At 48.2% G+C, this 22150-nt stretch overlaps 1 protein-coding gene across 4 annotated transcripts in view; it reads right to left on the bottom strand.

The window, feature by feature from the left end:
* Nucleotides 1–21478, bottom strand: part of Igf2bp1 (insulin like growth factor 2 mRNA binding protein 1) — a 40718-nt gene extending 19240 nt beyond the window's left edge. For all 4 annotated transcript variants that reach the window (XM_057775371.1, XM_057775370.1, XM_057775369.1 and 1 more), the window contains exons 1-2: nt 21304–21478; nt 20168–20228 (exon numbers count right to left, since the gene is read on the bottom strand). In XM_057775371.1, the coding sequence (XP_057631354.1) occupies nt 20168–20228; nt 21304–21478 (236 nt within the window). The remainder of the gene's footprint in view (nt 1–20167; nt 20229–21303) is intronic.
* Between the last annotated feature and the right edge of the window lie 672 nt (nt 21479–22150).

Raw genomic sequence — 22150 nt, forward strand, 5'->3', positions numbered from 1 at the left:
TGAATCCTCCACCACTGCTTGCCTAAACAACCCTGCTCCAACAGACCAGGTGGAGCAGTGTTTATGCCCCTCAGGTAAAAAGGCACCACACACACCTGGAGGGCCAAGCCCCATTCCAGCAAGGAGATCTAGGAGAAACTAAGTAACTGCCCCAAGAATACAAACTGCCAGCAATGGCCATTAAAGGCAATGGTTACACCAGCAAAAAAAAGGCGCTTCCTAGGTACCAACAGCCTTCATGTCCTCTGCCTGCTCTGACAGAGTCTGGGATCCAGCACTGGAGGGCAGCTCAATGGGCATGTGGAAACTAGGAAAATTCATCTCTAGCGCACTGCCAAGCCATCCTGGGGATGTGAGGACCAGCAGGTGAGCAGGTCAGGGAGACTCAGAAGCTTCAGACAGAAGAATGTACCAGGACATCCACACAGTACACACACTCGGGGTGGGGAATGCTGAGACTTATGTGTGTCTGCCAGACCCATCTATAGGATCTTCCGTGCACAGGCTATTGGTGGCTTGCCTGACAACCCAGAACCTGAGATTAAGGAGGCTTAAGGAAAATCTTGTCCACATTTCATAACCATTCTATTTCATGTGGGTTTTGTTATTGTTGCTTGTTTGTTTGGGTTTTCCAATTTTGAGACAGGGTTTCTCTGTGCAGCCCTGGCTGTCCTGGAACTCATTTGGTAGACTTTAGGCTGTCCTCAAGTCCAGAGATTTGCTTGCCTGCTTTATGGATTCTAAGCAAGCACTCCACTGAGTTATACCCAGTCTTATCTATCCTTCCTCATGTGAATCTTAACTCTGTAGCCCAGGCTGGCCTCCAATTTAGAGCAATCTCCCTGCCTCAGCTTCACTTACAGTCCTGAGCCACTATACTATGCTTGTTATTAATCATATATGCACTGTAGAGTCCGTTTATGTGTATGAGCCTAGCGGTATGTAAAGGGGGGGGGGCTCACCTTGGAATTGGCTGTAAGCAGCCATGGGGACGCTGGGAACTGAACCTGAGTCCTCCGGATAAGCAGTCAGTGCTCTTAACTGCTGAACCATCTCATCTCCCTAGCCCCAGTGATGACTTATTCCCGGCAAAAGTGTCCCTTTCACCCCCATACCCAGAGTGGAAGACATCCCCTGCAATCAAGTCAATGGCTTGTCCTCCCTAGGGTTAAAGAGTTCCCTTAAACCAAGGCAGAAGTTGGATGGAGGAGGGGACTGTGCCAGCAGCGTTTCTCTGAATCCCCAACTGCAGAGGCCCCCGTTCCATCTCCTTCAAAACCAGGATTGAACCAGATCTTCACGCCCACCCCACCCCAAAAATCAAGCTCTGCTTTCACCTGGGGTCTCCCCTCAACCTTCAACTCTCTGGGGACCACGTCTCACATCTGGCGGGGGTGGGGAGGTGGGTGGGTAGCAGTAGGATTGGTCAACCTCAAGTACCTTGTGCCCCCAGATTGGGATCAGCCTGCCTACCTATAGGCAGTTTTCTTAAGTAAAGGGATTTTCTGTGCATTAATAATCTGAGGAACTAGTTATTAGCTTTTCTTTTCTTTTTTTCCAGAAATGTAACCCCAGCACTACGGAGGCAGAGGCAGCAGATCTCTGTGAGTTTGAGGCCAACCTGGTCTATAAGAGCTAGTTCCAGGACAGGCTCCAAAGCTACAGAGAAACCCTGGCATAAAAAACTACACAGGTCAATGAAAACTTTGAACCCATCCATTCAAGAACTCAAAGGTTAAGACCCTCACACACATCCACATACGAAGCTTCATTTAAATGAAGTCCAAGCTCTCAGTGAAGCCTGTAGGTTCTCTCCAAGTGAGAGAACGCTGCCCCAGGCAATGAGAACATACATCAGACACAGCTGCTGTCACCGACAGACTTGCCCAGAATGCTGAAGCCTTGTGTTCCATCAGGACGCATTTCATAGACGAAGTGCCAGACTAGTGTAGTGACTGGTCTGCTGCTGGAACTGGAATGCAGAACAGCCAGCCACGGGGCTGAAGAAGATAGTTCAGTAGTTAGAGCAGTGGCTGCTCTTCAATTCCACCTGGGTCACCATCCCAGGACCCATGCGGTGGTTCACAGTCATCCGGAACTCCAGTTAAGAGCCTCTAAAGCTTTCTTTGTGGGCATCAGGAATGCATGTGACCCATATATTTGTGCAGGCAAAACACTTATAAACATAAAATAAATCTAAAAAATGACAGAGCCATGCATTTAATCCCAACACTCAAGAGGTAGAGGCAGGTGGATTTCTGAGTTCAGGCTAGCCTTGGTCTACAGAGATCCTACCTAGCCCCCTCCCCTCACCCAAAGGAAACCATACAGATGCTCAAATCTGTAGACACACACCATGCTCCAGTGCAGGGGAGGTACTAAATTCTAATTCATCAGCAGAAAGCTGGCTGTTGGAGCTCACATGCTTCTGTCTGTAATCCAACCACTCCCGACACAAGGGAATCAATCCGAGTCAGCTAGGCTTAAGTAAAAGGAGAGAAAACAAGAGACCCAAGAAGGTGGAATGTGAGAACCCAAAGTTGTCCACACGCACGCGCGCGCACACACATACGCACGCTTCCACAACTTTCCTTCACATTTCTGGACAGAGTCCAGCTGCTAGAGAGCCTTTCTCATCCCAGAGGTGATTTTGGCAGCTCCAGCACGCTGGGGAAGCCGCTGACTGTGTGGCCTCCCAGGACCAACAAAATGACCAGGAGCAACTGAAGAACAGAATGTTGATTTTACTCCTAAGGTTTATAGAATATGTAACTTTTGTTACTGTTATGATATATTTATTTTTAACCATGTGTGTGTCCTCAGACTCCAGAAGAGGGTGGTTGATCCCCTGGAGGGGCACTGGATATGGGTACACTGCAAGGACAGAATGCATGGGGGGAGGACAGGGTTTTTCTGCATAGGCCTGGCTATCCTGGAACTCACTATATAGACCAGTCTAGCCCCTGCCTCTGCCTCCTAAATGCTGGGATTAAAAGTGTGCACCACCACTGCCCAACAACAATCTTCTGATTTATTTGGTCAAAAAATATTTAAGAGCTGTGTGGAGGCTCAAGCCTAGAATCCCCGCCAGAAGACAAGGAGTTTGAGGTCAGCCTAGACTACATGAGACCTTAAATCTGCCCTTCCCCCGCCCCCACAAAAACCAGTTTAATAAACTGGTACAAACCTGTAATCCCAGCACTGGGGAGGCTGTGGCAGTGACTTAAATTCCAGGCCAGCCTGGGCTACTTATTCAAGTCCTTTCAAAAAGAAAAGAGAACAAAATAGTGTGTACACAGATATGTAATTCTTAATATTAATTACACAGCAATCCAGACGGAGTCTCAGAGTGCAGGAATTACAGAATCACAGGCACTCACCTAACCTTTCTTGAATGTGGAGGCTGTAATCCTAAACTTCCGTGTGTGAATACACGAGGATGGTTTTTGTTTTTTTAGTTCCTCTTGTGGCTTCTGGCTTCAAAGACTGTTACTTTGAAGTAACAGTAACAGTAAGACTGTTACTCCATGGGGTTGGACACTGTCCCGCTGTGCTGAGCAGACTGGGATGGAGAATGGCTGTGCTCCCATAGTTTCCAGTCTAGCGGTGACCAGACCAGCTTGGTGTGGAAAGAAGGGAGCAAGAAATAAGACCGGCAGGGGAGTGGTGCCGGCTGTCTGCTAGGCAGGTAATTCTGGTGGTTTTTCTTTCTAAACAAAAGGACCCCAAGTGACTGACCGAGGAGCTGAAGCACCTTTCCAAAGCTGGACCCTTTCCAGCTAAGGAACAGAGCGCACCACTGGTTCTTCCAAAATGGCCATGGTCTTCCAGATCACTCCAAGACTATCAATACTTCCTTCCCACCCCTTTCACCAACATAAAAAACGGAGAGCTAGGTACCAAAACGGGCTGGAGTAGGGAGGAGTCCAGAAAATTTCTGAAGGGGGCTGGCCTGGCACGCTCCAGGCAGGGCAGTAGCCGGGGGAAAGGGGCGGTGCCGGGAGGGGATGAGGAACTGGCTCCATGCCCAGGGCTTCATGCCAGGATGATCCAGAGGCAGGGCAGCCAGACAGGTCAGGCGGCCAGCGGGCACTCTATTGAGTAACTAGCTGCGGGTTAGGACTCAGGACGAAAAGGTGACCAAAGGAGAGGTTTGGAGCCAAGCAAGGATAAGCCACTGCCACCGCCACAGGAAAGGTGTGTGTGCGCGCGCACATTGAAGGCACAGGCATCAGGAATATAGTGCACACTGCCTTTGGAAGACTTTAATTTTCGTTTGTTTTGTGTGTGTATGGGGTATGGGGAGCACATGCCACAACATGCGTTTGGAAGTCGGTAAACATGTTCAAATAGGTTTGGTTCACTCCTTCAGGACGTGGGTCCTGGGGTTCAAACTCAGGTCATCAAGCTCAGCAGCAAAAGCCTTTGAACTTTAAATATCTCCCGCGCACTCTGTCCGTATACCATGGGAAGGAAAAGCCCTCTGCAGGACGTTCCTTATCTAAGCCCTAAGCCTGATGTCCTCTCTTCTGGAGAGGTCTTTACCTGTGTTTATTGCCAAGCCGGGGGTTGAGGGAATCACTGGGCTTCTTCCCGGACATGCTACTTGCACACCGCTTGTTACCAAGATGTTCTGGTAAGGAAAATCAGGTTCATATTTTGGAGCTGTCCCCCTCATTTCAGACACAGAAATCAAGGTTCAGAGAGGGACAGAACTAGCTAACTTGGGATAGGATTAGAACTCAGCTCTCCAGGCTGGTCTGTGCTGTTTGTTCAAAGGGAAGTGTTAGCATAGCAGAAGTCATTAGAGTCCGGCCGTAAGAGCAGGAAAAATGCCCATATTCTGTATGGCTAAGTTGCTTGCCAACTGGCTTTTACTACATGCGGCTCTAATTTGGGCACCAGATTTAATTTGCAGAACAGCTAACTACCCTATAATACGGCTGGGTGGCTGTCAGAGATCTGTTACAGGGGGAAAGGGTAGTCACCGGTGGTTCTTCCGTCACAAAACAGAGCAGGCAAAGAAGGGAAGGTACAAACTAGGGGGAGGCGGTGCTAACTGGGGAGAGGGGAGAGAGAGACAGAGAGAGAGAGAAACTTAGCAACCAAGTAACTCACTGAAGAGTAAATGGGTTGACAAGAAAACCCACAGGTTTTTTTGTTGTGTGTGTGTGTTTTTTTTTAATCCCCACCCCTTACTCATCTGGGCAGACCAGAGGAAGCCAAAACAGAAGCTCTGGGATCGCTTCCCAGGCAAACTCCAGGTCGGTCTGAGCCAACTGCTGCCTCCCCCCCACCGTGGGCTTTGGGTAGAATCTTACTTTTTAACTGCAGGGGTCTGAAGCTGGACAGTGCAGAAAAGGAAGCAGGAGGAACCTGGGGGTGGGTGCGACGTGAGGATAAATCCTTCGCTGAAGCTTGAAGTACACTGAAGGGCGTTTGCCCCATACACCTCCCATATGGGTACAGAGCCATCCTCGGGAGCACTGTCCTTGCCCTTAGTCTGGCAATGGCGAGAGTTTCTCGGTCTTCCCAGGTCGGTGGGAGAAAGTCAGCTCTGAGAGCTTCCCCACCGACACTCCCGCATGCTGTCTTAGCTTCCACTACCCAGCATGTTTGGAGCATTTCTTCAGTAGCCAACCGGTCTAGCACTGGGGATAGGTCAGGCGAGGGTGGAAACAATGTGGGGAAACCTCCCCAGGGTGAAGCGAATGGAGAGCGCTAAGGCAGACTTACTTTGAGGTGGCGCTCTCAGGAGCAAGCAAAGAAGCCAAGCCAACCTCAGGGCAGCTCACAACCTTGCCCAGTGAAAAAGGATTAGCTGAAAATCCTTAGAGTTAAAAAATAATAATACTTTATCTTATCAGTAAAAAAAGAACTCTGTGTGTCCTCTCCAACTGTCAACAAATACCTGTTGGTGGGCGAGTTCATGAAGACTGTACGCTAGGTGCTGGAGTCAAAGTTCTCAGAACGACTCTCCTCCACCATTCCTGCCCATCCTGAGTTCTGCTTGGATTGGGGAATCCCGAGTTTAGGGATTATTAAAATAAGAGGCAGGACCACCAGCGCTTTTGTTCCAAAATGGCTCTCGACTACCCTGACCAGGAAGAAAGGCGGGCCTTCAACAGCTCAGAGGACCTAGGCCTTGGACAGTCTTTTGCCAAGGAGGGTTGGAAAGCAGAGCAGTCAGGGCAACTGAGGAGGCAGCGCCTGGGAAGGGCGGCGGCAGCTGAGGTGGGGGAGGGTGGCAGCAGCTGGGGGGAGGAGGGGAGTCCTGCAGGCCGCGCAATTGAGAAGACCCGAGCAGCTGAGAGGCCCGGCCTGCGCCCCACGGGGCGCCCCTTCCCACCCCAACCCCTGGGTGGGCTGCTGCACGCTGCAGAGGGAGGAGGGGACAAGGATGCACCCCAATCCCTCTGCCAGCCTAGAATGTTCGCACCAAGGCGCCTGGGTACCCGAGGACAAGCAGCCGGTCCTGAGCTGAGGGGCCCCGGCGGCCCTTGGTCGCCGAGCAGGGCCGGGGGGGAGGGGGCCGCGCTGGGGGCTGTGGGTGGGGGTGGGGACCGGGACTTTGCCCTTTGTCTCTCTCCCTCTCACACTCTCCTCTGCAGAGCCACCGGCCGAAACCCGACCCCATCCGCGAGCCAGGCAGCCGGCGCGGGGCAGGCTCCCCCTCCGGGGTTCTTTAGTAAATCCAGACCCGACCTCCCCGTGGTCAGGGCCGTGACTGAGGTGGTCCTGTGGGGGAGGGGCTTCCCGCCTGAGACCCGGCCTGCAAACATTTAAGGGGGAACTGGGTAGGGGGCAGGGAGCAGGGAAGAGGCTGGGAGTGGGACCGCCGAGGCTGGGGAGAAGAAAATGGCCCTGGAGGCGGCAATCCTAAGGGACATCGTCGGGGCTGCACAAGGCGGCAGGACCAGGCTGGGGAGACCTGCCACAGACAAGGCAGAAATGGGATCTGGCAGTGGGACAGAAGCGGAGCACAGAACTTAAGGGCTCTCCGGCCATAGGGAGGCCAAGGCTCGACAGTAAAGTTGTAACCGAAGTCATCGTTGTTCCCAAAATAAAGCTGAGTGGTCGGGATGAAACACCTTACTCGCCAATCCCTTTGGGGTGTCATCAATTATCTTACTGATATGCAGCTTTGCACAGTACTTCCGGGTACTGTGTCTCCACACACAAAATCTATGAACCTGGAACATGAGACTAAGAACAGTTATTTCCATTTCCAGGTGGTGAGAAGCTCAGAGACTGACAGCCCAGAGGTAATGGCCGGTGAAAACATAAAGCTTGTTTACTGCTTTCCAGAAAAACAAGGTCACTGGGTTCTCGCTCCCTAGAAGCCAACATGTACAGGGTGAGAATCTTCGTCCTTATCTGCAGGAGGGGAAGCAAGAAGACATCCTATTCTCTGCTGCCCCCCCCCAAGCTCCTGCTCTCCCCACCCCCACACCACCACCAACAACACACACATCCACACACCCGGGAAGCAGCCAATCAATCGTGGTTGGAAGATTTACACCCAGATTCATCAAGTTTCTAGAGAAGGAGAGAATCCAGGTGAGGACACTAAAAGGCCCAGAAATAAACAATGACCTTAGATCCACAGCAGAATCCCTTTTCCTAACTTACTCGCCCACACGAGGCTGGGACCCACCATCTTTGTTTCCTTCAGCCTGGGAAGAAAGATGGCTCAAAGAGCAGGGACAAATCATGTCCGATGTGTGTTTCTTTACAAAGCTTATGCTATTCCAATAAAGCTCAAGAAAAGATTCATCCTATGTGTGTTCAGCTTTAGATACAATCGGTGGACTTTAAAGACAAGCGCCTCTACCGAAGGCAGGCCCTTGGCTCTGTGGCTGACACATACCACCGCTGGAGCGTCAGTTTTTTTCAGTTGGATGTGGTGGCAAGAACACCTTTGTAGTTCTTTAGTTTGTTAGAACAGGGTCTCATGAGTAACCCAGGCTAAATTCAGGGCAGTCTTCCATCCGTCCTGGCTTCCAAGTGCTAGAATTACAGCTGTGAATCCCACAAGGGTCTCCTTTGTAGTTCTTGGAACTTAGCGTGGAACTAAGTTAGATACTCAACATAAGCCCCTTCAACTGGAAGAGGACAATTTTTGATCCTTGATTCTCCCACATAATGCTGAGGCTCACTGAGAGCAGTAACAAGTGCTTCTAGTCTACCTTACCTCTCACCACTGAAAGCCAGCTCCCTGCCAGCCCACCAACCCTCCTTAATCCACTCCTTTTTTCATTTTCTTGACTGTACTCCAAAACCCAGTTTAGCTGCCACCCGCCCCCTCCGTTCAAGCTCTTGAGTTATGAGTTAATGTACCCCATCGTCGGAGCGCACAATCCGCGGTCAGCCCCACAGCTTTCCTGGATCTAAAGGGAAAACGCCAGAGGGCAGATAGATAGGTGCATTCCTCCTCTGGTTAAAAGAACTTTGTCCTGTCCCTCCCTCTTTGGGGAGTCTCTCTCTCTCTCTCTCTCTCTCTCTCTCTCTCAATAATCCCTTTGCCCGCCTTTCCCACCCTGGCTGAGCAGCTCCAGTGCTGCTAAATAAAAATCCAATAATAAAAACAACACAGGAGAGTGGTCAGCAACAATGAGAGACCACTTTGCTGCAAAGAGAATGGAGAACAGGGAGAGCAGGGGACACCTAATAGTTTAGAATTTTCAGAGAAAAACCCAAGAGCGGCCTCTCACTTGCTCCTTGTATCTTCAGGTATCTAGCAAAGGAAGCAGCATGCAATAAACAGTAGATTCAAGGGATAAGCAGGCATGGATGGCTGGACGCGTGTCTAAGAAGTACCAATTCCTGCAGCAATATGCAAACTATCACAAAAGTTAGTACTAGGTTGCCAAATATTTTCTCACACTTAACTTATATTTTAATTTTTAATAGCCAGTGGCTGATTGGCAAATAGAATCTCACACCCCCAGGCAAATGTTGCTGACTGTGGAATTTCTCTTGGGGGGGGGGGGGGAGTTTTGGAACTAGACAGGTAGCATTCCTCTCTTATTAGGAGGGCAAGGAAGCTCCTCATTCAAGGTGGCCGCAAAAAGCAAGGGTGGGAAGTGGGGTCTGATCGGCTCAGATAGGCACAGGGTTCCTGGAGATCATTCCACCTCCACACAGTAAGATTCCCTCCGAAGCCTTTGAGGCTGAGAGTGCAGTCCTGGCTGGGCTGTAACTAACTCAGTGTATAGACAAGGATGACCTCAACTTACGTGATTCCCCTGCCTCCACCTTCCCAGCCCTGGATGGCTATTTCTATTGTTTTTAACTGGAATAACTTAATAAAGAGGAAAACACCCAAAGATATTGGGGAGCAGGGAATGGTTCAGGAATTAAAAGCACTGGCTGCTCTTCTAGGACTCAGGTTAAGATTCCCAGCACCAACATGGCACAGCAAATAATGTCTGTATCTCGAACCAGAGGATCTGACACCTTCTGGCCTTCACAGGTAATGCCCACAGGCATACTCGCAGGCAAAACACCCCATACACGGGGCTGGAGAGATGGCTCGGTGGTTAAGAGCATGTACTACTTTCCCAGGGCTTGAGTTCAATTCCCAGCACCCGTGTTAGGTGGCTCACAACCACCTGTAACTCTGGGAATCTGATGCTTCTGGCCTCCTTAAACACTGCACCCATGTGCGTACCCCCAACACACACACACACACTTTAAAAACCCAGTTCGCTGTGAACAGTCACCCTTGCCCTGGGCTCTTACAGTTGGACTTCTCCAGCCAAGTGACTGAGAAAGGACTCTGAACGGACATCTCCAACAGTCCCATCTCAGTTCCTATCTTCCCTCATTTCCTCCTCCTCCTTGGAGGGTGTAATGAGAAGTTGATGCAACTGTGACACACACACCACTCTGCATTAACGAATTGTAAAACCCTCTATAGTAACTGATAAAGTCCCAACCCTGTTAAAGGGCCAGAAACCACATCCAGATAGAAAGGAAAGCCTTTCCCAGACCCAGGTAAGAGAAGTCTCTTTCATACCTCGGGTTGCGGACATGCGCATCCACGGTATGAGAGACATGCCCACTTGGAATAGAGGCTGAAAGGGGAAAAGTGAACTTGAAATGAGTTGAATGGATTTTGCAGGACAATATATTTCCAGGCCAGGGAACCAGGGAAGAAAACGTGAAGCCGCATCAAAGGCAAAGGAAGAACTATATTCAGTCACCCCGAGGGAAGTCAGTGATCCCCAATTTCTAAATGCGTGTTTTATGAGCCTAATAAAAGCAGAATATAAAAACCAACACCCCTGTTATCTGCCATCAGGGGAAGAGAAGCTCAGCTGCCTGCCAGGGCTCGGCGCCGCTTTTCTCCCATCCTTACACCTTCCTCATCTGTGTCTACAAGTGGTTCCCTTTCCCACACACACACCTTTGACAGTGACCTCAAAAGTGAAATTACGGACAGGCACCAGACCCAGTTCAGGACAAAGGAAATGTTATAAATGACCCATTTCAACCACACTTGCCTGGGTGCCTCCCTAAGTCTATGAGTTGGCAATGGGAAGGAGCTCTGGAAGTTGCCCACAGCTAAGCAGTGAAGGCACCCCACACAGAGCCCACAGCATGCCACCAGTACAATACACGCCAAGGAGCACAGTGAGTTCTAGGCCACACTGGGTTACACAGACCCTGCCTCAACAGCAAACCCGAACAATAAAATAACGAAAAACAAAAGACGTGCCAAATTCACCAAGTGTATACAAGCATACTGAAACACCTAATCTAACATCTGAGAGAAACACTCCAAGTTGTCATATACAGTCCTAAGACCAAACCTTTCATAGACATGTTTTCTTTTTCTTTTTTTTTTTTGGTTTTTTTCGAGACAGGGTTTCTCTGTGGCTTTGGAGACTGTCCTGGAACTAGCTCTTGTAGACCAGGCTGGTCTCGAACTCATAGAGATTCACCTGCCTCTGCCTCCTGAGTGCTGGGATTAAAGGCGTGCGCCACCACCGCCCGGCCACAGACATGTTTTCAAACATGAATACGCGTGAGTCTTTCCAATTCTGGGGCAGCCACAGCTCTATGGACCAGAACTGCGAAGTCTGGAAAGAAAACAAAGACCTGCCAGGTCAACAGCAGCATATGACCATGCCTAGCGCAGTCATAACGCTGCAGCGACAGCAATGGCCGTCACTGGTACATTCTAGTCTCACTTCTCTCTCAGAACCTCAACACTGGCTCTCCTGCGAGAAGATCTTTCCTCCAGCTAGCTCAGTTAGAGAAAGTACACAGGAGGGACCTGGACTGCACCTAGACTATGTGGCCTTGGAATGCTACCTCCCTCCAGATTCTGAGTTCTGAATTATCCCCAGCACTTCGGAGACAGAGGATCTATGTAAGTTCGAGGCCAGTCTGGCCTAGAAGGGAGTTCAGAGGACAGCAAGGGCTACATAGAGAGATCTCCGTCTCAAAAAAAACCTGTGAGCACATACCTTTAATCCCAGCACTCGGGAGGTAGAGGCAGGCGATCTCTGTGAGTTCAAGGTTAGCTTGCTCTACAAAGTAAGTTCTAGGGCAGTCAGGACTGTCACACAGAAAAACCCTGTCTTTAAAAACAAAAAAAAAAAACAAAAACAAAAGATGACTCCTATATTCTTCACTCCCCCAAAGACTCCATACACAACCTTTAATAAGATCAATTATTTGTTTTTGTTTGTTTCTTTTTTTTTTTTTTTTTTTTTGGTTTTTCGAGACAGGGTTTCTCTGTGGTTTTGGAGCCTATCCTGGAACTAGCTCTTGTAGACCAGGCTGGTCTCGAACTCACAGAGATCCACCTGCCTCTGCCTCCCAAGTGCTGGGATTAAAGGCGTGCGCCACCACCGCCCGGCTTTGTTTGTTTCTTGAGACAGGTTTCTTTACAGAGGCTTGACTGTTCTGGAACTATGTAGAGCTGGCTTGTCTTTGAACTCAGAGACCTTCCTGCCTCTGCCTCCAGAGTGCTAGGATCAAAGCTGTATGGGACCATGCCCATCTTAAAACAAACCTTCTTGTTTTTGTTTTGTTTTTCTCAAGGCAAGGTTTCTCTGTGTAGCCCTAGCTGTCAAGGAACTCTAAACCAGGCCAGTCTCAAATTCAGATATCCTCCTGCCTCTGCTTCCCGAAGAGCGGGGATTAAGGGCGTGGTCTGCCTCCACCACCACCCAGCTAAAACCAACTTTTTAAAAGGTATCTTTTAAAGCTTTTCACACCCGCTCTGTGTCTGTCTGTCTGTCCTGTCCAAGCTGTGGAGACCAAAAGAGGATGCTGGTGCCCAAGCTGGACATACAGATGGCAGTGAGTCACGAGGAATGCGCCTTCTTAAAAAGCGTCCCTCGGTGCTAGAGACGAGTTTGTGGATAAAAGCACTGGCTGCTCTTCCACAGCACTTGGGTTCAATTTCCAGCACCCACATGGCGTCTGCTAGTCATCTACAGCTCCAGTTCCAGGGGATCTGACTCCCTTTTCTGATCTCTGTGAGCACCAGGAATCTACACGGCGGCGCACACACATACACACAGGGGAAAAAAAAATCACTCACTCACCTAAAATTTAAAAAAAATAAATCTTAAACCACCCTAGCTATATGGTGAAACCTGTCTCAGCAAATAAAAGTTTTCCTCTTAAACATTCAAACTCTGCCTGGGTGGCAGCAGCGTGTGTCTTTAATACCAGCACTCGGGAGGCAGAGGCAGACAGATCTCTGAGTTCAAAGCCAGCCTGGTCTACAGAGCGAGTTCCAGGAAAGGCTCCAAAGCTACAGAGAATCCCTGTCTCGAAAAACCAAAAGATTCAAACTCTGCAAACTATCCACTGGGATCTTGCTCACACTAAACATTCCCATTTCAGACTTAACCTGAAACTAATTCTAAATGAAAATATTTGGAAAATCCCCCTTTTGCTAAAGAAACATAAACTAGAATGCAGAGAGCATACAAACATTACAGAAAAAAAAAAACAGGAAACACTTGGCGCTTGCCTCCTCCAGAGAAAAATTTCCCAGTGGCTTTACCCAAACTCAACAAAAATTCCCAATCAGCCCACCCCATCACTCTTTCTCCTGTGCCTAGCAGGCCCCAAGATATCCATTGCATAAGACTGCCCGAGGGGATGGAAAATATCTGGATAATCCAATCAGTTCTTCTTAGCCGTCCAGCTGTTTAGTTGGTACTTTTTCATCTAAAACAGTTGCCTAATGGCCAGCTCTGCTCCTGGTGCTCACCTTCGGCGCCATGACTGCATTTCTGTTTGGTCAGTGTGCCGCAATCAGATATTTCTCTAACTATATTAAAATTATAAGGTCCAGACTTACTTTGAAAAACCTCATGATTTATCTGTAATCAGCACACATTTGATGTCAGTGGCTTGTGTTTTGAAAGAAAGCTTGCTACTGTCATATTTATTACAAACTGTGCTGCAAAGGTAAAAAACCAAACAAACACACTGGGTCTTATGAAGCTGACTGTGCAATAAATATCAATACTAAAAGGACCATTTTGTGTCTACGAAGTGCACATGGTCATCGCTTATGACCTCAAGCCTCAAGGGCCACCCAATTCGACAGGGGCAGAAGTGGACTGAACTGAACATCTTCCTGCTGGAAACCTGCCCTGTGTTTTATCTTACAGGATCATTTCTATCCAAATCAGTGATCAATAACCAAATGGGCATCTACCTTAAATGTATGTTTTTGTTTGATCTTTATATGCATTGGTGTTTTGTCTGTATATACGTCTGTGTGAGGGTGTTGGGTCTCCTGGAACTGGAGTTACAGACAGTTGCGAGCTGCCATGTGGGTACTGGGAACTGAACCGGGGTCCTCTGGAATTACAGCCAGTGCTCCCAACCCCTGAGCCATCTCTCCAGCTCCCTTGTTTGTTTGTTTTATGAGGCCTTTACTTCTGTTTTTGAGAGATGTTTAAAAAGGACAGTGGAAATGGATGGGAGCACAAGTTTCTTACTGACAGGTAATAGGAACCCGAGTCAAAGCCCCAGCTGTACCAACTGTTTATACATTGATTTTCGGTTGTGAGTCTAGCCTTTAACTGAGCTAAGCCCTCTCCCAGCCCTATCTTTATACATTAAAAAAATAAAACAGCCACAGACCCTCTCAGTATTATTACTTCATACTATTGTTTCAGTGGCCTTCAGGATCTACAGACAGATGTCCCAGTTTATAAAGATTACAGATTACATAAATCGACAATTTAGATCAGAATTCTATTCCCGTTACCAAATGGCAGCGGTATCTGGGTAGGGATAACCTCGGTGCCACTGCATTGCTTCTCTCCCTCTTCTCACTTCATATGGCCCCTCTTTGTGCCTTCAGATGGAAAGGTCTGCCAAGGGCGCTGGGCCCCACAGAGCCCCATGGCTAGGAACCAGCGAAGAGACTGTCAGAGTTGGAATCTAGGTACCAGGAACAAAGTTCTGATCCAAGACCTTGAAGACCCTGGGAAAGGAAGTGCGGCACCAGAGAGCATTGGGGGACAGGAAGGTCACGGGAAGGTCAGACACAGGCGGCCCAGGAAGAGCCTGCAGCACCCTGCACTCCCCTCTCCCACCACACCCTGTTTTGAAAAGGAGAAGTCAACCGAAATTAGCCTTGCTTGTGCTGGCTGCACCGTCTTCCTAAACCTGGTGACAGGGTAACTAGAAGCCTCCAGGAGCTCCTCTTTCAAAGTCAGGTAGGTAGGTAATCCAACACCCGAATCTCTAAAGCCTCATCCCTTGCAAAACCCACCCATTTTAGAATCTTTTAGAGATGTGCACAGACAAGGCAATTTTTTTAAACTTATTTTTTGAGACAGGGTTTCTCTGTTAACAGCCTTGGCTGTCCTGGAACCTGCCTCTGCCTCCCCAAGGCTGGGATTAAAGACGTGGGCCACCACCACCCAGCAACAATTTAAATTTTAACAGACGGGAAAATGTCACTTCTTCTATCGCCTTAGGTCCACTTTTCTTTTGGTGGCCGGCCACCTTTCACAAACAGAAGTGAGCACCAAAAACATATTTCTTCAACGAGAAATCTTTAAACTTTAAACAGCCAGCCAGAGTTATACAGGGAGTTCCAGGTTAACCTGGGATACACAGCGAGACCGACCTAATCAGTCTTAAAACACAAACAGTTAGCCGGTGGTGGTGGCGCACGCCTTTAATCCCAGCACTTGGGAGGCAGAGGCAGGCGGATCGCTGTGAGTTCGAGACCAGCCTGGTCTACAAGAGCTAGTTCCAGGACAGGCTCCAAAGCTACAGAGAAACCCTGTCTCGAAAAAACAAAAACAAAAAAAAAAAACCACAAACAGTTGCTAGTGTCCTTCTTTTCACTTAACCAAAGCTAATGTGAAGATTTTTGATTTTTTTTTTTTTTTTTGAGATAGTCTCTCTACATAGCCCCTGGCTGTCCTGAAACTCACTATGTAGACCAAGCTGGCTTCAAACTCAACAGAGATCTGTTCTCTGCCTCCAGAGTGCTGGGATTAAAGGTGTATACCACCACACAGCTCAACTCAAAAGTAAGGTTTGGGTTTTTTGTTTGTTTGGATGGTTGGTTGGTTTCGCTGTTTAACAGCCCTGGCTCTCTTAACTCTGTAGACCAGGTTGCCTGCCTCTTCCTGCTGAGTGCAGGAATGCTAAGATTAAAGGCGTGCACCAGCACTGCTAGCCTCAAATATAAGGCTTTAATAAAATATTTAAGTGTTTTTCACTAATCTGTCTCAAATGTCAACTGTACATTAAAGCACAGAATAAAAAATAAACACCAAAAACCCATGTCTTAAAAAAAGCCACTCGTGGGCTGGAGAGATGGCTCAGTGGTTAAGAGCATTGCCTGCTCTTCCAGAGGTCCTGAGTTCAATTCCCGGCAACCACATGGTGGCTCACAACCATCTGTAATGAGGTCTGGTGCCCTCTTCTGGCCTGCAGACATGCACACAGACAGAATATTGTATACATAAAAAAAAAAAAAAAAAAAAGCCACTCGTGAGTTAGATTCAGATTATCTATGAGGGTAATTCTGAAAGGTTGACACCCCAAACCCTTGAATTAAGAGGCTTCCAACTGCTGTTATGTACTTCATCAGGAAACATTGTAAGACAACCAAAACCCACGCCATCAAACCATGGACAACAGGAATAAAGTCCCTCCGAATTTAGTGATGGGAATCCCAAATCTTCCCTGCTTTACTAAGAGAGTAAAATTTCATCTTTCTAATGTGGGTAAGAAAACCCAGGATTAAGAAATTCAGTGCTGGAGAGTTGGCTCAGTGGTTAAGCGCACGGGCTGTTCTTCACAAAGGATCTGAGTTTAATTCCTAGCACCCACACGGCAAATCACAGCTGTCTGTAACTCCACTTCCAGGGGATCTTACACCCTCACACAGACTTGCAGGTAAAACACCAATGCACATGAAATAAATAGATAAATAAATCTTAAAAAATAAGGAAGTGCCGGGCAGGACGCACACCTTTAATCCCAGCGCCCAGGAGGCAGAGGCAGGTGGATCTCTGTTCAAGGCCAGCCTCACAAGAGCGAGTTCCAGGACAGGCTTCAAAGCTAGAGAGAAACCCTGTCTAGAAAAAAAACAAAAAAAAAAAAAAAAAAAAAAAGTAAATTTATGGATTTGTAAAATTCATTTCTAAGTGCAAACTAAAATGGATGGAATTTCCTCCAAATACTAAAGAAAACAAAGACAACCATTTTTTTTCCACTTAATTTTGCAGGCTAACATCCTTTTTACTAAAAAAGTTACAAACTGCTTCTATTATAAACTTTTTGTTGTTTTGTTTTCCAAGACAAGGCTTCCCTGTGTAGCCCTAGCTGTCCTGGAACTCACTCAACAGACCAGGCTGGTCTTGAACTCACATAGATCTGCCTGCCTCTGCCTCCCAACTAAAGGTGTATTCCACACGCGGCTTACACAGAAGTGCTGTAAAAAGCCCTGGGGGCTATTTTTCAGCCTTCTTTAGTTGTTCAGCCCCTAACTCCAAACTGTGTGCTGCTTGCTTTCTGATTAAATGCAAACTTATTTCTGAAGGTGGTTTAGCATGTTCTGAAAAGATTTAGTGACTCAATTACTCAAAGTTTCTACGGTTCATTTTAAGTAAGTTGAAAATATTTCCTGTCGTGCACAGAACAACCCTTCACAGATTTTAAGGTGCTGAGTTCAGAAAATCAAACTTATAAAATAGGAATCAAATTGGGATACATTCTCTTTTTAGCATTTTTCACCCTTGGAAAAAGAGACCTAGTTTTCATTTTAATCATTGGAAATTTAGGAGAAAATATTAACCCGCTTCATTTTAAATCAAGTAAAAGAACTACTATCAACCTGCCAAAAAAAAAAAAAAAAAATCAAACTTGGAATCACCTGGGGCAAAGAGCAATAAGCATCTTTCATATGTTGTTAATAGCAACATTTATTTTGCTGAGACCAGTTGACAGTACACTGTGCAAGGTGTAGGTCTCACTCTCCTAGAAAAAGGCCTCTGGGGTAGGTGTAAGGAAAGTTTCATCCTTTTTTTTTTTTTGCTTTTTCAAGACAGGGTTTCTCTGTGGTTTTGGAGCCTGTCCTGGAACTAGCTCTTGTAGACCAGGCTGGTCTCGAACTCAGAGATCCGCCTGCCTCTGCCTCCCGAGTTATGGGATTAGAGGCGTGCGCCACCACCGCCCGGCAAGTTTCATCCCCTTGCAAAGTAAATCAAATCATTTTCCTCTCTTTGAAAGTCTAAATGGCCCCTCCTTCATTTACTCATTTTCCTGGAAGCAAATACAAGTAAACAAATGCTGCATACCTGTTTTTAAAATGCTTTGGGTCCTTCTCCTTTGTACCAATTCTTGCCAGTGAATAAATATAAACTCTAGGCCAAAACTGCCAACCAAATTTCCAGCACAGAGAGAGTTGGTTAAGGTAATAGTGAAATTTAACGTCTCTCATATTTAAAATTCAAATTTGTGGTTTTCAACTTATATATGATGCTAGGACTAATTGGGTTTTTAAAAGGTATAAATCATATTTATCAAATATATTCAAAGGAACAACAAAATACAGTAATACTTTCAAATCATAATCCATTTGCAACTGAGTGTGTCAGGAGTTCAATTTTAAACACTGAAAACACAGTACACACAGAAAAGGACACCTCTACAGGTGTTCGTTTGCGTCGGATGTCAGTCCCAACTAAAAGCTTGAAAACGCCAGCGACAAACTCAAATGAGGGAGTCACGTTCAGACACAAACTAGACAAACACCACAAAATGATTGCTCAAAGAACACAAAACAGCAAACTGACTTAATAAAAACAAACTATTTTTTCAAACCCCAGGACATCAAAAATTGGTTCATGTTAGAAATATTCTCTTCTGACGTCACCCAGGAGGGGAGAAAAACTGACAACCAGTTCAATGTTTGTCTCGAAAATTTTTCAGTAAGGGGGAGAACACACAAAAGACTTTGGACGTGAAAAGAGACAATTAAAAAGACATCTCACAGACCCCTTTCCATTCTAACCAAAGGAGCTAGCTAGTAATAGCTCCTAGGAACGCATTTTGGAGGGAACAAGGAGCCTAGACAGAAATGCCTTAAAAGCAAGCAGATGGCTTGAAGAGAGAGATTCACAAATACAGGGCACCATGAAAATTAAAATATAAATGTTTTGAGTTCCATTTTGCCACATTTTCCTATTTCTTTCTCTTCCCTTCTTCGGCTTTAAATTCTAAACCATTCTCAAGAGCAGAGGGGGGGAGCAAATGATTACACATTTCAGAATTCCAGTTATTAGATTTACCACCAAAACAGCTTTGAATTTACATATCCATAACCTTCAAATAATTTAACTCAATTATTTTCATCTCCCAAAAATTTTTGAAAATGACTTCTTTCCTTCGTGCCTCTAGTTGTAAGAACCTTCCCAGGAAGTTTCTCAAGCATCAGACAACAAATCACACTATAAACAGAGACACAAACCATACTGATCATCCATAGATACAATAATTCAGTTACTTAAAAATCAGAAGCCAAACCACGGAAGAGTTTATCCCCAGGCTAAACTTCCTAGATTATTTAAAAATATTCCCCCACACACAAAAGCACAGTACCTTCCCACCTAGAAAGGGCCAAAATCTGTTCAGAAATACAGGAAGTTGAGAGAGGAGTGGAAGGGATTAAAAATATACTAAGGGCTGCTCCCAACTAAGCACGGGAAAGAAAACTGCAAGGTCAACCATGTTCAAAAGGTCTGCTGTGAGAAACACGGCCTTACACTCTACAGCCAGAGTTCAAGCAAAGACTTCAAAATTCAAGGCAGGCTGGGAAAGGCACCTTGAATTTTAGGGGAGTAAGATGGAGATACCCCATTTTGCTGGAAAAAGACGGAACACAGGGTAAAAGGAACTCACATGCGAACACACACACACACACCCATTCATCCCCAGAGTTCTAGACCCTCCAAAGAGCCCCAGCTCACAGCCTGCTCACAAAGCTCTCACCCCAGATGGTCCCTCGTAACAATGGGCTGAAGGAGTGGGGGTGGGGGGGTGGAAAGGGATAGTACAGCTAAAGCATATTCTTTGCAAATCCAGTTCAAGGGGCAATAAGATGTGAGGGGCTGGGGAGGAGGGTCTCTGAGGGGGCAACAAAATCCGAGCCTGTAGCAGAAATTAACACAGTATAAGGAGATTCTAATGGGGGTAGCTTAGCTGTTCATTATTTCACCCCCAATTGGAAAAGGACTCCCTAGAATCCACGTTCAAATTATGATGTGAATGAGAAAAACCGAAAAAAAAAAACGAGGCCTGGCAGGAAGTTGAAGAAATCACCCCCGCCATGAGTTTGAACTTTCCGTATTTAAGCTTCCCAACAAAAATGGTCCCACATTTTGAACTAACTCCACGGGACTGCTTACCCTATCGATTTTTTTTTCTCTTTAATTTCTTCAAGTAACATCTTTTGGCCCACCCCAGTGCCAAGTTGTTGATTTTTTTTTTTTAGGCTGTAAAACAACCATTACAAGATCTTGGCCAATCTTCTCTCCCAGCCCCCAACATCCGGAACTGGGGGTGGAAAGGCCAGTAATGGTTTTATTCCACTGGAGACGCTATGGATCCCCTTAATATTCCTCTCAGTTCCCCCAAATGAGCTCTTTCCTACCTTTGTTTTTTGGGGACCGAGTGTTCAATCTCTAGTCGTTTTCCCTGTAGTTCCACTTTCCCTGGAGATTAAAAAAAAAAAAAAAAATGAATGAGGGTAACAGAGTGGGGGATGGGGAGAAAGGTTGGGTAAGGGACATTAGCTAAATTCAAGAATTCCTGAGCCTCCTAGGATCTAGTCTATAGCTGCCGAAGGCTGTGTGGGGGAAAGGTTGCTCCAGGCATGATAAAACCCGTAATTTCGTTGTTTTTCAAATTTTCGTTTTATTTCCACTAATCACGTGGGCTAGTTGAACAGACTGCTCCGAGAGCCAGATTTAGGAAAGGTGTGAGAGCGTTGTGCGAGCGCGCGGCTTCTGCGATTCCCAGAAGTAGAAGGAAGGAGCCAGGGGGACGGAGCACCCGGTTTCTCAATGTGGAGTGGGAGCAGAGTATCCAACTTTATGTTCCGGCCAAGCCACGGACCAGAGCTTCGGCGACAAGGCGTCACCTGTCGGGGCCGGAGGGCGAGCGGAGGCCCCCGGAGGGGGGGGCAGTGGGGAGGGTCCCTGGCGGCAGCCGCGCGCCTCTCGGCTCGGCCTCGGCGTCTCGGGAAGCAGCATGGCGACCCGGCGCCGCCGCGCCACCCGGCTCACGCCCCACTTTCAAATCAAAATGGCTCAAGCCCCAGGCCTTGGGCGGGAGCCCCTTCCTCCTACGTCCTGTCTTAGGGCTTGTCCCCAGAAGAGCGGGAAGACACCCGAGGTGCGGAACACCCCACTTGGAAAGGCCTAGGAGGGCGAGCATGGGCGTGGGGGGGCTTTCAGCGGAGGGGGGTGGGGGGGACAACGGGGAAACCACGCCTAGACCCGGACCCCGGTGTCCGCGAGACCCCCACCCCCACCAGTTGCCAACGAGGGCTCCCGCCCCGTCGGTGGGGAGGGGGCCAAGGAGCCACGAGCGTACCGGGCTGGGGGAAGAAGGAAATCCCGACTATTTTTGCGTGGGGAGGAGGCGTCGAGGGAGGTCGGTCGAGGCAGGGTACCGAGGCCGAGCCCCGCGGGTCCGGAAAGAGTTGGCGGGCATGGAAAAAGAGGAGCTGCAGGTCTCCGTTGTTCGGGCTTTTTTTCCCCCCCAGGGAGGTGGCCGCGCTCTTACCCGAGAAAGTTTCGATGGCCTTCATCGCCCAGTGCTCGTCGGGGCAGTCCACGAAGGCGTAGCCGGATTTGACCAAGAACTGGCCGCTGTAGGAGATCTTGTGCTCCGCAAATACTTTCTCCAAATCGGCTGGAGTCACGCTCTCGTTGAGGTTGCCGATGTAAAGCTTGTTCATGGTGGCGGGGCAGGACGCGGTCCCGGGCAAGGCCGAACGGGCGGGCGCGGGCGGAGAGCCTCCTAGGCCAAGAGGCGTGGAGGCGGGCGGCGGGAGCTGCAAACTTTCTACGCACCCCACCCCTGAAGTTGTCCGGAGCTCCGGGCGGGTGGGCGGCCTGAGGGCACACGGAGGTCACGGGAGAGTTCGGGTTAGCCTGGAGAAGTACCCGCGGAGCGCAGGGAAGTGGACGACGCGGCACGCAGCTCCTTCCCTTCGGTCCGAAACCCCTGCGAGCGGGCTGGTGTGTCACGTTTCTCCGCGGCCGCCCTGGCGCCGCCTCTAAATAAAATCGACTAGGAAAAAAAAAAAAAATGGAGCGGAAAAAAAAAAAAAAGGCGAAGCCACGTGGTGACAGCCCCCACCCACCCTGCAGGGAAAGACCCCCGACGCCACCGGGCCCCTTGGCCCTCCAACCTGGACCAACCCAACAGTCTCAGGTCTTGGGGGGCACTCAGCGCGCCCCTGGAGTAAACCAGGAAGGTGGAGAGAGTCCCCGAAGCTCTCCTCGCCCCCTCCCCCTTTGCAAGAACCTGGCCCCTAAGGCGGCGCCCCGCCCCCACCCATCTTACCACTGTGACCTGCAATGGGGGAGGGCGGTGGCGACCCAAATCTCCCCAGTCCTTAGGACTA

Source organism: Chionomys nivalis, chromosome 7, assembly GCF_950005125.1.
Source record: "Chionomys nivalis chromosome 7, mChiNiv1.1, whole genome shotgun sequence".
Classification (NCBI taxonomy): Eukaryota; Metazoa; Chordata; class Mammalia; order Rodentia; family Cricetidae; genus Chionomys; species Chionomys nivalis.